At 43.6% G+C, this 14,611-nt stretch overlaps 2 protein-coding genes and 1 long non-coding RNA gene across 6 annotated transcripts in view; 1 reads left to right on the top strand and 2 right to left on the bottom strand.

Moving 5' to 3' along the window:
• The window catches only part of LOC130149301 (uncharacterized), a 106,331-nt gene extending 96,745 nt beyond the window's left edge, over positions 1 to 9,586 (top strand). For both annotated transcript variants that reach the window (XM_056338788.1, XM_056338789.1), the window contains 6 exons: positions 1,035 to 1,237; positions 1,710 to 1,899; positions 3,064 to 3,173; positions 5,747 to 5,866; positions 6,270 to 6,409; positions 9,389 to 9,586. In XM_056338788.1, the coding sequence (XP_056194763.1) occupies positions 1,035 to 1,237; positions 1,710 to 1,899; positions 3,064 to 3,173; positions 5,747 to 5,866; positions 6,270 to 6,409; positions 9,389 to 9,404 (779 nt within the window). In that variant the 3' untranslated portion in view covers positions 9,405 to 9,586. The remainder of the gene's footprint in view (positions 1 to 1,034; positions 1,238 to 1,709; positions 1,900 to 3,063; positions 3,174 to 5,746; positions 5,867 to 6,269; positions 6,410 to 9,388) is intronic.
• LOC130149306 (uncharacterized) lies at positions 51 to 4,888 on the bottom strand. Its single transcript, XR_008821858.1, has 3 exons — positions 4,541 to 4,888; positions 4,307 to 4,424; positions 51 to 425 (listed from the first exon to the last, which is right to left on the bottom strand). It is a non-coding gene; the product is annotated as an uncharacterized LOC130149306 (long non-coding RNA).
• Positions 7,664 to 14,311, bottom strand: RMI2 (RecQ mediated genome instability 2). 3 transcript variants are annotated; one of them, XM_056338793.1, is made up of 3 exons: positions 13,993 to 14,311; positions 13,062 to 13,231; positions 7,664 to 9,420 (listed from the first exon to the last, which is right to left on the bottom strand). In XM_056338793.1, the coding sequence occupies exons 1-2, from the start codon at positions 14,261 to 14,263 to the stop codon at positions 13,083 to 13,085; spliced, it is 420 nt and encodes a 139-aa protein (XP_056194768.1). In that variant the 5' UTR covers positions 14,264 to 14,311; the 3' UTR covers positions 7,664 to 9,420; positions 13,062 to 13,082. The 3 variants fall into 3 exon arrangements, with proteins under 3 accessions (XP_056194768.1, XP_056194767.1, XP_056194766.1); XM_056338792.1 differs by having other exon boundaries at positions 7,664 to 9,479; XM_056338791.1 differs by lacking the exon at positions 7,664 to 9,420 and having other exon boundaries at positions 12,232 to 13,231; positions 13,993 to 14,308.
• Between the last annotated feature and the right edge of the window lie 300 nt (positions 14,312 to 14,611).

A 14,611-nucleotide genomic window follows, 5' to 3' on the forward strand; every position in this document is an offset into this window, starting at 1 on the left:
CCCTTTCAAAGTGCTGCTTTATTTTGTAACTGGGTCTATTTCCACTTAGTTCTAAATTTTACAAATTGTATTTGGGACAGTAGTTTACATAGAGATGGTTCTAATTAATAATTGTCCTATAAACTTCATATATAGTCTTGCAAAACAGTAATTGTATGTATAGTATCTACACTTTGGGTAAAGCTGTAATGCAGTAAACACTCTTTTTAACGTTCGTGCAAATTTTGCAAATCTTTACACTTTCTGCTCTGAGACTAAACATCAGCAAGTGCTATTTATGTGCTTATCTGCATGCTCTTGTGAATTGATACTACGGTTCAGTGCCAGTCATACCTGTTGGCCCCGGGTCTTGCCCTGGAGGCTTTGTCCATACATGGAAACTGGTGATGTTGCTTCTGTTGACTCGAGGAAGAAAAAGCTCAGCCCTACCAAAACGTCAAAGGCAGTATTACCTGAAAAAGCATGGCTAGATGCTAGAAGACTGCATTTACATCCCAGCTGTCCCTTATAGATAATGGCTTTTCCAGAAAGAGCCATTTTTAATGGCTTCCTCCCAGTAAGCAGACACCAAGAGTAGATCCTAGTGACCAAAAAGTGTAAGTGATCTATCGGCAGGGTTTCCTGGACTGCAACTCTGTTTTGATGCTCTGATTGGGCAGGGTAGTTTTTTTGAGCCAGTTAATATTTGTGCTGTTCTCTGCATGGGAATGTGGAGGGGTGGGGGTGGGGGCCGGGGGCAACTTACAGGTATGACTGTCAAGTAGGATGACTAGAAATCAAGATGAGCTTTGAATCCTAATTCATGTTTCTCTAAGTTTTAGGACACTCAGGTGGATCTATAATGAAAAATGGATTATTGGATTGTTTCTGGGGAACTTTTTGTTGCAGAGCAACATTAATTAAAATGTAGTAACAGCTTGAGAAATTATTTTAAGAGTATGCAGCCAGGAGCTGTTTGTGTTGCAGTATGCAAGTAGTAGCACAGCACTTGCTACTCTGTGGAAAACTTACTGATCTGAAATACTGTTCTCCAGATCATGCTATGTTAATGGGAACCAAGCATCTTATGAGTTTTGATGGAAAAATTTACGATTTGGCATCAAAGTGCAGCGTACTTCTTGCCAAGGATTTTGTTCACAATACTTTCACTGTAATACTAAACGAGGAAACTAGTAGCTCAAGATCACTGTATGTGGAGATGAACCAGACTGTGATCAGTATCTACCCAAGACTGAAGGTAGGAGGGAAAAGTCAAACATTCTCCCTTTCTAGACCAGAAATTATATTCAACCAATGACCACCACCACCGCTGCCAACAACAACAAAGTCTTAAAAACATTAATGCACTCAGGTGTAAGTGCTAGAAAGAAACTTTTTAAATCAGGAAATATCTCCCCCAAACAAACCGTTTTAACTCAAGGGCTGCCCCTTTGCTGTCTGGGTACTTAAAACAAGAGAGGCTTGATGAACTTTTCAGTTTTCCTCTTACATGGTGTAAGAGAATGGCAGTGAGAGGTCTGGAAAACAAACAGGGCCCATAGCCTCAGTCTACCTGGGAGGCTTTTTGCTTTCCTGCTCTTTCAGCCCCATTCTTATTCCCTAACTCTGAGCAAAGTTGACCCCATCCCACCTGCAAACCCAGGCTGAGCTCACCCATCGTTGAACTTTCATTGTGACATATTTGAAATTTCATTTTCATTTTAAAACAGCTATCCAAGATATATAACTTCTCCTTTATGGAAGAAAACTGCCAAGTACTGGATCAGTCCCCTGAAAAGAATGCCACTAATCCAATGAGAGAAACCAACATAATAGAAGTGTCTAATCACAAAGGAGTTTCCGTCTCTTGTGACTTTCAGTATGACCTCTGTACTGTCACTCTGGCTGGCTGGCACCATGGTGAGTACCAGCTGTACAGCTTTTGTCAGCTGTTAGCATTTTTATCTCTGAATAATCATCACCTGTAGTACCAGCACACCGGCTGTCTTTCACTTGCTTTTCCCCTCTTCATTTATACACTCCCTGGAAATGGCCCCGGGCGTTCCCAGTTATTGCCAGTACAGCACAGGAGGTGTTGCTCCAGGAAGAAGAGCAAGTGCTTATCTAGGTTACTGTTGTTTCAGTGCAGTAAAGCAAACGGAAATGGAGGGTAGATGTAACGCAGGCAGCCCAACCCCAAACCCTGTGTGAGCACTGCTCTGTAGCAGGTTTTTTTTGTCATACCTGCAGGAGCACAAGAGGGAGGCCTAAAAGCTTCCAGTTTTTTTTGGTATATACTTGGAATACACTCCTGTCCATATGGCCCCACGCTATTCTAAAGCTCAGACTCCTGAGACTAGCAGGTCTCAGGTCAGAAGCAAAAACTGCAAGCAAACAAGATGGCAGTGCAGTCTGAAAAAAATCCATAATGGGCACCTGGGCATACTTTCCCTCTTCCACAAGACAGCCGCGCGCCGCTGTATAGAAGAACCAGAGCCCAGAGACAGCTTCTAGAACTCCCCCGTGTCTACTCGTGACAACCGTTCTACTCCAGCGTCCTGGTTTTGGCTGGGATAGAGTTAATATTCTTCTTAGCAGCTGATATTGTGCAGTGTGTTGGATTTAGTATGAGAATGATGTTGGTAACACCTGATGTTTTAGTTGTTGCTCAGTGCTTACTCCAAGTTAAAGATTTTTCAAGTTTCCCATGCTCTGCCAGTGAGCAGGTGTTGGGATGGAGCAGGGCCAGGACAGCCCACTCAAACTAGCCAAAGGGCTATTCCATCCCATAGAACGTCATGCTCAGTATATAAACTGAGGGCAGTTGGCTGGGAGGCGTTGATCACTGCTCAGAGACCGGCTGGGCATCAGTCAGTCGGCTTGCATTGTGCATCATTTCTTTCTCCTTTTCATTACAGTTGTAGTTATTATTATAATCTCAACCTGTGGGTTTTACCTTTTTCCAGTTCTCCTCTGCATCCCACGGGGGGTGGGGTGGGGTGGGGGGTGAGTGAGTGAGTGGCTGCATGGTACTTAGCTGCTGGCTGGGGTTAAACCACAACCCGCATTTTGATTTCATTCCAGGTATTTCAGCTGGGCTTTTTGGTACCAATGATAATGAAGCTGGAAATGAATGGACACTTCCTAACCGCTCCTTTGCTGGCAGCGTGCACGAGTTCTCACAGAGCTGGCAGGTAACAAGCTGAAGGGCTTTTCCCTACAGATCACCAGGTGCTGCAGCCAAAGCACAACTTCTAACGTACTGTTTGGGCTCAGATGAACTAAAGCTAGATACTGAGAACAGCAGCATACTCTGTGTAATTCATTTTCCCGTCTTTAACCAGGGAAAAAATTGCACATATTTGCTAAAAACCATGCAGGAGTTCCCTGCAGAGAGGTGCTGTGTGTTTTTGGCCTAAGTGGTAAGATAAAATACAGAGGCTGCTTCTATTAGAAGAAACTGATGTTGGAACTAAGTATCTTTGATGTTTTCCTGCTTAGAACACCTCTTTCTGCAACGCAGAGCCACATGGTACTTGGTCTGTGACAAATCCACATGATCATCAGTCAGGCCACAGTTTGTACCAGGAGGTTTTCCCTCTAGGTTTTCTTTAGGGCTGGGTATGCTGAGCCTCTTCAGTTTTGTTCTTCCTGCTTTTCATCTCACCAAGTTATAAGTTATTAACTTGCATGAAATGACTCCCTATAACTATCGTAAATAAATGTTGTGACTCTTTTACACCAGTAATATTATACCTCTTTGCTTCAAAGACTTAATCTTAATGCATGTAATTTATCATCAGCTGAAAATAATCTAAATATGAAACATGCAGGTGTACATAGCCATTTGTGAATGCAACTGACCAAAACCCCCAGCCTTAATGTGCTCTCCAGCCATCTTGACAGAACACTCTAAATCCCTTCATGCCCAATTGTTAGAAGCCATTACCAAAAAAAAGAAAACCAGCATCTTACTACTACTAAGACTTTGAGTCTTCCCTTTATCTTCTCTCACCAGAAGATATCAGAGTTCTGGGCACAGAAATTCCGCTATTTTCAGCTTTATGTCAGTACTTTAAAAAAGGATTGCTTCAAGTATCTTGTACTTTTCCTTGCTGGGAAGATGTATCTAATTTAAGAGTTTGCAGCCTCTGTTTATGTTAATAATAGGGTGGGATCATGACATGACTGACTAGGTATAGTTTTCTTAATTGCTACAAATATTAACTTCTATAATATATCCATAAAAATACAACCATTTAATACAAAACTACCCAGAGACACTGACCTAAAAATAATAATGAAAAGCCATACATAACAAACTTACTGTCATAAACGAGCTGGGAAGCCACGTATGTCCTTCTTCAAGTGGCATAATGGCTGTGCTTACACTGTTGATTGGTACACCTTATTTGTAGGCCATGGCATCTTTGCAGAGCTGTATACTGCCAAGAAAAATTTATAGATGAGACTAGCTGAACTCTGTGCTCTTTGCAGTCATATCCCCTTCGAAAAATAGTAGCAAAAAGACCGACTTGCCAATAATGTACTGCTGTCATACATCATTAAAGCGGTGGCCAGAAATACAGATGTGCCAAGTCAGGAGCTCACTCTAAAGTCTTAGGAACCTTTCTAAAGCAGTAGGAGATGATCCAGTGGCAGGAGCTGGTTTAGGCAGTATATTTGGCTGTGCAGATAAAACAGAGCTTGCAAAAATCCTTCCTGGCCAGAAGTTTTAGCACAACTATATGAGATACAGAAAATAGAAAACACGGTTTAAATCTGGCCAGGTATCAAAGCCTGAAATAAAAGGAGTGAGTCACCCTGCATTGCTGGGGTCCCCTCACACTGCACTAACTGGGGACTGGCAGCTCGCTACCAAGGGCTCTGTTACAAGCCCTTGTCATACACTGACCTCACAAATGCCGCCGGTGGGGTTCTAGGGCTAACGAGAGGCTGCTGTACGAAACATGGAAGTTAGTGAGGACACTGCAAATGTCTGCTTCCTGCAGGATGAGCATCACCTGAGAGATTAAACAGGTAGTTAATTTTTCTTAGTAATTAAAATAACTTGAGCTTATACTTGCTTAAAGAACTTCTAAATTCAAAGATTTGCCAGGAAATTACTGATTAAAACCCCACTAAGTTGCTGATCCAATACAGAGTACTAAAACCAGTGTTCAGTCAAAACAAATCCCAAGACACTTTAGCTGATGCTGCTCTTCGCTAGTTCGGCTTTCAAGTGGTGCACTAAGGAACCTTACCTGAACCACGTACAGCAAAAATCCATTCCTATTTTATCGTCCAAAGCCTTGTAATTGTAGGCACCTCCGGTTTGGATTTTTTGGGTTTTTTTAAAGCCTTCTTGTTGTTTGTTACCTATGAATAACCCAGCAAGGATATGAAGATGTTTTTCTCCCAGCAAAAACATCTAGTAAAAGCACAGCTCTGATCCGTCATACATAAAGACAACTAGCCAACAATGTACTGTCAGCAGCCACACGCTAAAATCCTTCAGTGAATAACAAAATCAATAGAAAAAGGAAACAACGTGCATACTTCGTAATATGTATGAGATACACGTTTTTGTTGAGGAACAGTGCAAGGTACTTCTCAACATTAATGAACAATAAATGTTAATCAGAGCAGTGTACTGAGCTGCCTGCGTCTTCCTTCAAACCATCTCACTCTTGGAAACCTGAAGAATTCATGCTACACTAATGTCTAAAAACACAAATGAAAAACTTGCGTGATTGTGTTTTCCCAGGTGAACAAGTGCAGACTGGTGCAGAAGAAAGTGAAGCAGTGTCCAATGACAGCTAAGCAAAAAGTCTGTAAAGTGTTTTTTGAAGAGTCACGTTCACTTCTCAGGAACTGCTTCAAAGTTGTAAGTATAACTTCAGCCACCAAAGGAATATCCACATACCCAAATGTCACACTTCAAAGAACTAAATATAATTCTTGCAAGGCTATAGAACTTCAGTTGTGGATAACTTCAGAAGTAATCTGAACAACAATCCAGACAGAAAAAAAGGTGTTGTATTTCCATAAATATGAATTAAGGTCCTTGACATCCACAAAATAGTGCCATGACTCCTCAGCATACCAGTCTAGAATTTGGAAAAAGAAACCCCTCAGCCTTAGGAAAAGAATAAAAAAGGCAGTGGGGGGAGACACAAATGGAACTTCCTTCTCAGGTTGCCCGCAGGTGTGCTGCCAGGTGGCTGTCGCAGAGGAGGTGTACGCCTGCGCCCTGCGCACCCCTCTAAAAAGTCCTTTCTGTGTTACAGGTGGACCCTGAACCATTCTACAGCATGTGTACACGCGACACCTGTGACTCACACGAGCTGAAGGCTGCCTGCAGTTTAGCAGCAGCTTTTGTTCATTTGTGCAACCGAAACTTTGTCCCTGTGGAAATGCCTCCTCAGTGGTAAGTCTCATGTCTTTTCATCCTCAATATTCTGACTGTATTGCTCCAGTACTTACATGTCTGCTACTCAAGAGCACATGAGGAAATAAAACTAATGAATCTGACCATGGGCATGAGCAAAAAAGGTCCTATTCCTGGAATTACTCTTCTTGCTCCTTCTCCATCTCACCCTTCCTGCAGAAGGAACACCTGCAGTAGCACACCGTAACCCATCTAATTCATACTTACCCCCGGCCTCCTTATTTCCTCCTCCTTTGCTGTGTAAGAGGCGGCAGAAGGATACTTGCAGAATATGGTGTGATTACTCCTAGGAGTTCCACTTCTCAGATACTATTTTTGTTGCTTTATTTTTTCTCTGAATAATGTGTTTGGTTCATGTTAACAGTAATACATAGTACAGTGACCTATTTTTGTCTCTTCTAATGAAATTTATTTATCTTTAAACTTAACCTAGAATTTCAAGATTATCAATACTTGTATTTTAACGCAGCTGTCATCTGGATGGCTGACTTCTGGGAATCTGTTTAAAAATGCAAAGAAAGCTGAAAAGCCTGAAAAGAGCAGTAGTGCTGGCTTGGAATTTTTGAATTGCAATCCTTGCCCATTTCTGTTGTTACTGTGTGAATTAGTTCTGGATCCTCACATTTTCAGTGAAGGTGCGCACAGTGCATTGCACATTGCTGCAAAGACTAGAGTAGGACACTTACTGCTCTAAAGAGAGACCGGAGTCACTTGTTCTGCTGTGTGGCAAGTGCAGAATTTGGGGAAATAATTGTTCTTGTGTAAAGGAAAAAACACATGGAAGTTCACAACCCCAAAATACTTGCTAGTAATAAAATTTAGTCCCCTTATTTCTTTTCTTGAGAGTTACTGCACAGTTCAGCTGCACAGCTGCCATTTCCAGTATGCGTTACCTTACTCCAGTCAAACTTGGCTATATTAGTCCAAGTACCTAAGGAACAAATGGCCATCCACGCCGGAGAACAGCAGTGATATGAAACAACTTACCCTTTAAGGACGGTAGCATCTATATATTTCAGCATTTTCTGTATTAGTATATTCACTGATTTGCACTATACAGCTCGTCTGCAGGTTTTTTGTTAAACTCTGCCTCCATTGGATACGCTGCGTACAGTACAGTACCTTTGTTGAACTACAGATTGCTAAATAACGACACACAAACAATGCTAATTTGTACCACTTGAGTAATACTGACGACTCACACACTGCTGTCTTAACAGAGGTGACCAAGAGTATCTCCAAAACACTTTATTCATCTGCATTCTGTTACTACTAGCTTAGACAAAAAAAAGCAGAAAGCCTTCTCTGACATTTGCTATATGCTTATAACTTTTTATTGAATGAGAACATTAAAGGAAACACACATACAAACTATCAGTCATACCAATGACTGATACACTTGATCAAGTGATAACTAAAGATGTAATTACACCTTTACAAGACTGCAATGGAAACATTTACTCTAAGTAAATGACAGATTCATGCAAATGAGCCAGTTATGCTTTTACTTGAAATGAAGCCCTTGGGTTTACATTCCTAACTTTACGCACCATGCTTTGCTAAGCGTAATTAGAAAACAGGGTGGGTTTTGTAATATATGTGATGACTATTGCATATATTCATTTACATTTGTAAACTCACTCAAGGGAATCATTTGGTGACTACAAATATATTTGTGGTAGGCTTAAAAAAATATTTGCAAGTATTTGCTGAATTCTCACCCATTATGGAAGGGAATAACTATCAAGTATCTGTAGATGACTGTATTAGCCATAAAATAAAATCCTAGAAAAAGAATGCTCAGTTTCTAAGTGCACCACATGCATACACTCCCACATGCAGCAATATTGGCACATGTCATTATCTGCCTTACTCATTCACTTCTCACCCATTATGGAAGGGAATAACTATCAAGTATCTGTAGATGACTGTATTAGCCATAAAATCACCCAGAGCGTAAGCAGTAGGTGGCCATGAAATTTCTGGGGAGTATCTTGTATGCAGTACACTGTTTTAGCTCCAGTAGAACTCTTCAACATACATGTATGAAATACAGAGACAAATTTTGTTACATCTGAGCCTGAATATTCAGCTGAAAACAGTTTTAGAATGGCTTGGTAGCCAAAAGACTGAAGTCAGTGAGTGCTGCTAGTTTACGTTATCTCATTTCTGGGGAAAGGGATTGGCGTTCCAGTGGCTCACAAGCTCAGTTCACAGCAGGAACATGCTATGAACAAGCACAGCATACCGGGGATGTACACGTGACTAAACACATTTAAGACAAGAAAGACTTCTTCCCTAGTCAGCTTACTTTACGCATCCCAAGTTTGGACATCATGTTTTAATTAAGTTGTGAACCAGCTGAGGAAGTCCTGAGGTGTCTCTGTGGGGAATAACTGAAGGGCTGAGTAAGTCTTTAAATATGTAAACACACTAAAGAGGGAAGTATAACAGACCAAACTGCACTAAGAGAATTTGGTTTGATATTGTGAAAGAGTTTGCAACAGCCAGGCTAGTCACGCATAACCAACAGTCATCTATGGTCATGAGAAACAAAGAGAACGCTTCAGCCGTAACAGCTACCTCTGCACTACTTTCTAGAAATTCGTTCTTGTCCAGGATCTTCCATTGGATAGCTGAACTAGCCAGAGCCTATAAACTTTAGTAATAATGCTACTCTTTCCCTCCTACACGTGATTTTATCATCAAACCTGAAGAAAGACCCTTACCTCTGTATTTCAATATAGCATATCCAAGATAAAACTCTATCTAAAATGCTAGAGTACTTTTTCCCACAGCTTTTTGACAATGTCATAAACATATCTGATGCTATTTTTCCCTTCATAGATTTCTTGTAATTCAGAATAATAGCAGCTTGTCATACATGTCACTTGTTACTTTCTAGCCTTTAAATACTTACCAGCCCCTTGACTGGATTTCATCTCTTCTTCATTTCAGCTTGAGCCAGTTCTGAATGGCAGACACCAGCCCTGAAGATGGAAGAACCCTTTCAGCACCCAAAGTAAAACAGCTGGTTTAGGTAGACAAGCTAGAAGCAACAGTAGGTAGAACAGTAGAAGTGTGAATGAATTAGTGTTAGGACTATCGTTATATTGGCGCATATACAGTATAAAAGGAAACCTTTTCACCCAGAAACACCTGAGGGTAAGAGGAATGATTTCACTGCAGTGACAAGAAACTATAATCAACTGGAAGAAACTGGACATAATCAGTTACTTCAAGAAAGTTCCCCCATTCAGTGGCAAAATGGCCCCTTCATAAGCCACGAACCACAGCATGGATACATTTAAAAGATGACAAAAGGTCTTTTCCAGCTCAGATTAGAACAAGTGTGCTGCACTGTGAAAGCAGCATATCAGCTTTGAGCCTGTGCATAGATGCTGACTCCTTTTTTCTCCAGAACTGACACTCAGCCGTTCAGTAAATTCTGGAGAAAGTGACCTTTTTCCAGGGAAGTACCCCAGCACGCAAGAGGGCTAAGATAGAAATAATGTGTTTAAATAATTGAAAGCATTTAATCATTTTTGTGCTGGTTGATTTTTCCCTTTTTAATGTGTAAAATGGCTCTGATCTTGCCTCACGGCTTGCTGGAGAGTGGGAACTGCTCATTCTGATCACCCACCCACACCCAGCTGACCTTGAAGGACCATAGTGTGGTTAAGTCAGTCATTCTTCCAAGTGTGAATATTTTTAGTGCCTACAGCTCACCTTCAACATGGCCTTTATATAGGTGACACGCAGAAACTCCAGAGCTACAAACTTCACAGACATTTATGCACATCACGCAAACTCTTACGCCCTAAAACTCGGTAGCAAAGTTGTGGTTTTGAGGATCTAACACAGGCCAAGGAAGTTTGAAATACACAGAACTTCACATTCCTGCCAGCTGTGTTCCCCAGATACTGGTATTTGCGCCAGGACAAGTGTAACTACGTTCCAGTTACGACACAGCTACTGCTGAGCACACAGAAGCCTTCCTGCAATCTACAGCCATTCCCCTGCCCTCTCCAAGGTCCCAGTACCAAGCACTCTTAGAACAAGATCCCAGCTTTGACCTCTCCCTCCGCAAGACAGCACTAGAGAAGCCCCTCACCCTCTAACATCTCAGCTACGTCCTCTGCTATCAACAGCAACAAAAATCACAGACCAGCCCACACTCTTCTGTAGAACCTGAAATGAGTTAAGACGTGGCAAAGGGAGAGCTCCTGCTACCCAGTAGAGCCCTACAGTGCCAAACTGTTGAGAACCCAGAGACAAGGCACTGCAGCCTTGGGGTACCACTTAAACCTAGGTGGTACAGAAGCCACCAACAGCCACAAGCTGCATCAGCCACTCAGGAGGCAAAGCACAGCTAAACTCCAAGTCACTACAAGTCTTTTGTTTAGGAGCTTGACGTTCAGCTTTGCTACGGGCATCTTTTGCTTGGAATTCCTAGGAAAACACTTCTCAATGTGAACTGTCATAAAAGCATCCAGTCTTGGCTTTAAAGCCCTTAAAAGTTACTGGGTTTACTGTTTTACTAATGTCATTGCAGGCCTTTCTGATGCATTACTTCGGCAGCACACCTTCCAGTCAACCGCCAAGCAACATTTATAGCTTTGTACTGATCAAATATGTGACACTTGCTGAGGGGATGGAACCAGAGTTTAGGGCTTTCAGTGAGCTCAAATGCACAGTACAGAGCCAGACAGATACTGAAACACACTAAATCAAGCAATGAAGAGATCCAGATCTCATTATGCTTAGAACTGACTGTTAGCAAGGGAGCAAAGAAACCCCATGCTTTCACTCATAAGCCTCTGGATAGGAGAGGGTGGAAAAAGATGCAAAGAAGGAAGTGCTCTACAAATCCAGTCAATCCCTACGTAAATACAATCCAATCCCATATAGATTCAACTTTTCAGATGCATTCAGCAAATATGCCTGACTACCAGATGGATTGACAGTAGGTTCACTCCTGACAGCCACTACATGGTGCACACACTACGTACGGCAGGTGCTACAAGCCGTATTTAACTTTGCTGTGGATTTACCGACACTAGCAAGGATCCAGCAGGGTTTTACTGCCCAGTCAAAAAGCATGGCAAGGTGAGTTAACATTTGTAAGTTGAGTTACAAATGAGCTTCAGGTTCCTAGTGCAAGAAGCATTCAGATGGAAAAGTAGCTATCAATGGATAAAAAGTTGCCAGCCAATGTGCTGACCACATGGATCATTTCTGAAAGGCTACAACATTGCACAAGTGGATTTTTCCCCCCAGCACTAATAACAATAAATAAACCCAGACTGCCAAGATTCTGTACATACGTGTGTTCTGGCATTTCATCAGCAGGGTCTCAGAGCACAAGACTTCCATTATACAACTGCCTCTGATGTGGTCTGGTCTGGAACATTAAACAAGACCGGAATGCACCCTGAAATCCACTCCTTAATTTGTAAAGGTCTCGCTTAAGGATCTACTTAAAAGACAGCATTTAATTTCCATATGCTTTGAAAACAGAATCCCACAATTTTAAAATTTAGTTACCACTTGATTCGTGTCTGAAGTTGTACAATCAAAGAGCATCTTCCCTTCCTATATGCATTCCTAATTAATATAACTCTATTGCTGGACAATATAGTCCTGAACTATAAAGCCATACCACACAGACAATACAATGCTTCCTTTAGGACTCAGATTCTTTTTAGACAAGTGGGGAAATAAAGAATAGTAACAGTTCTGCTTTTTGAAGGCTTTTTGATTTCATTTCATTGGGTTTTTCTTCCACAAGAGTACAAAAGAAAGATAAAAATAAAATATATTTAAGAATTATTTAAACAACTAAAACCAGTATACGCTGGAACAAGAAAGGAAACCTTCAAAGAGAAAAATGCACTCAGGCACAGCAAGACTGTTTCACGAGGCGGCAAAAGTATTTGCATCTTGAACCTGGAGAACCTATTCCAAGGAATCCTGCATAGCATCTTTTCAGTTAATTTCACTTCTCTGGAACACAGGGGCTATTTATTGTATCACTTTCAGTATTTCAGAAACACAGAAACCAGAGAGGTATTTAAGTATGAGACTCCGCTTATGGTTAGAAAGAGACATCTGTCTTACAAGTAGAGTTTACTTATATGGTTATTACTGAAAGAAAAAACACAGGCAAAGATGTCATTTCCAGCCAGTCTAAATGGACCAAAACACATTCTGCCTTCATTCCACATACCGAGTTCACCCTGGTAACAGGAGTTCTGCGCAGCCCTTGCTGCCAATACAGTGCTATAGGAATGACTATCTAAACACCTATTCCTAGAAACAGCAACTAACATATGTTGAAACACGTAGATTCTTAACAGCATAGTTACTCAGAAAGCATCAAAGTAAGTGTTTCTCAGATATTTTAGTATAAAAAGAGGCTGTCAGAGTTGAACATTGTTATTATCATCAGATATGTACTGATCCCTCCACTTAACTCCAAGCCCAACTTCTCAATTTACTTTAGTTTACTCCAACAGTAACTGGTGCTTGTTTGAAACCACAAATACACAGAATAGCCCAATGTCCTGCACAAAAAAGAAAAAAAAAAAGAAAAAAAAAAGAAAAAAGAAGAAAGTACATTTCCAGTTACTTTAGACAGAAGAAAAACGATCTAGGGGATGACTCTGTGCAAATCCTCCACTTCAAAGTTCCACATATTCTTATGCACAGGGTTTTCAGAAAGATCTGTCATCTTTATTGCTCGAAGAATAGGCTCAGGACTGCAGGACTGCACCACACCCATCACCATTACGTATTTCCCTAAAAAACAGAAGAACAAGTGTGAAATTGAATTAAGCTTTGCCTTTTCACTTTAATTCAGAAAGCAAAATATTGAAAACCAAGTCCTCCTGTTTGAATTAAAGCTGCCAGTATGTGCAAGAAAACTCGAACTACGATAGCTTAGAACTAAATTTCCGAAAAAGGTTTCATTATCCACACAGCCATTTTTTGCAGTAGATTTCACTAGATTTTCACATACAGTAAGAGTCATAACCAGCACTCAATTCCTTGTTCTGCCATGCAAGAGGTCAGAGGACAACTCAGAAGTCTGAAAATTAAGGAACGTGACTATTTTGTTCCACAGTTCCCGCAACGCTGTAGTCCAGCACTTCTCCGGTTCCAGTTCACCCTACTGGTGAAGGGAAGCAAAAAGGAGGAGAAAAAAAAAGGGGGGGGAAATTCCCTACCCTTGTGCCTAGGCTCACAGCTCTCTGCACCGCCCCTGTCTGGCCGAACGCTTCCCGCAGCTGGAGCAGCGGGAGCGGGCTCTGTCCGCACGGCGCTGGCGGGACAGGGCAGCGCAGGGCCCCACGCCCCCCCAGACCCACGCGGCGGCCCCACCTGACGGCCCCCGCGGGTGGGCGCCGCCGCAAGGCCGTGCCCCCACCCCGCCCGCCCGGGCGGCCCGAGGCAGCCGGCGGGACCGAGCCCAACTACCTCAAAATGGGCGCGGGGAGGGGAGGGAACGCGCCCCGGGCCGCCCCCAACCGCGCAGCGCCCGCCCCGCCGCCGGCCCCTACCTGCGCTGAGGCAGGGCCGCCCTTTGGGCACCTCCTCCACCCCCAGCACGGTGAAGGGCCCGCTGCCGTCCTGCAGCCGGGCCGAGCCGCCGCGCCCGCCGCCGCGCTTCACCTCCAGCACGGTGCCCTGCATCCACACGGCCCGCAGGTGCAGCGGCGCCCGGCCCGCCGGCGCCCGGCCCAACTGCCACGTCCCGCCGGCGCCCCGCACCGCCTCCCGCAGCTGGGCCGCCAGCACCTTCACCGGCGGCCCCGGCGCGGAGCCCGCCATGCCGCTGCGGCGGGGGGCGGCGCCAGGGGCGCGCAGCCGCTGAGGGCGGGGCGGGGCGGGGCGGGAAGCGGCGCGCGGCGGCGGCTGAGGCGCCGGCAGCTGCAGCTGAGGGGGGCGGCCCCGGCGGCGGCGCTTTACAGCGAAGCCGGGGGTGGCAGCCGGCCCGCTTGTGCGTGGCCGCCCAGCCGCGCCCCTTCGCTTCAGCTTCACACGAGGGGCGGCAATTCACGGTAACTGCGGTGCGGCGGGCCCGCCGCCCGCAAACCGCCCGCCCGGTTCGCCAGAACCCACCCGCCGCCCACCCAGCCGGCACACCTGCGGCCGAGCTTTCTGCGTAAAAAACAAAGG

This window comes from Falco biarmicus, chromosome 4, assembly GCF_023638135.1.
Source record: "Falco biarmicus isolate bFalBia1 chromosome 4, bFalBia1.pri, whole genome shotgun sequence".
NCBI lineage: Eukaryota > Metazoa > Chordata > Aves > Falconiformes > Falconidae > Falco > Falco biarmicus.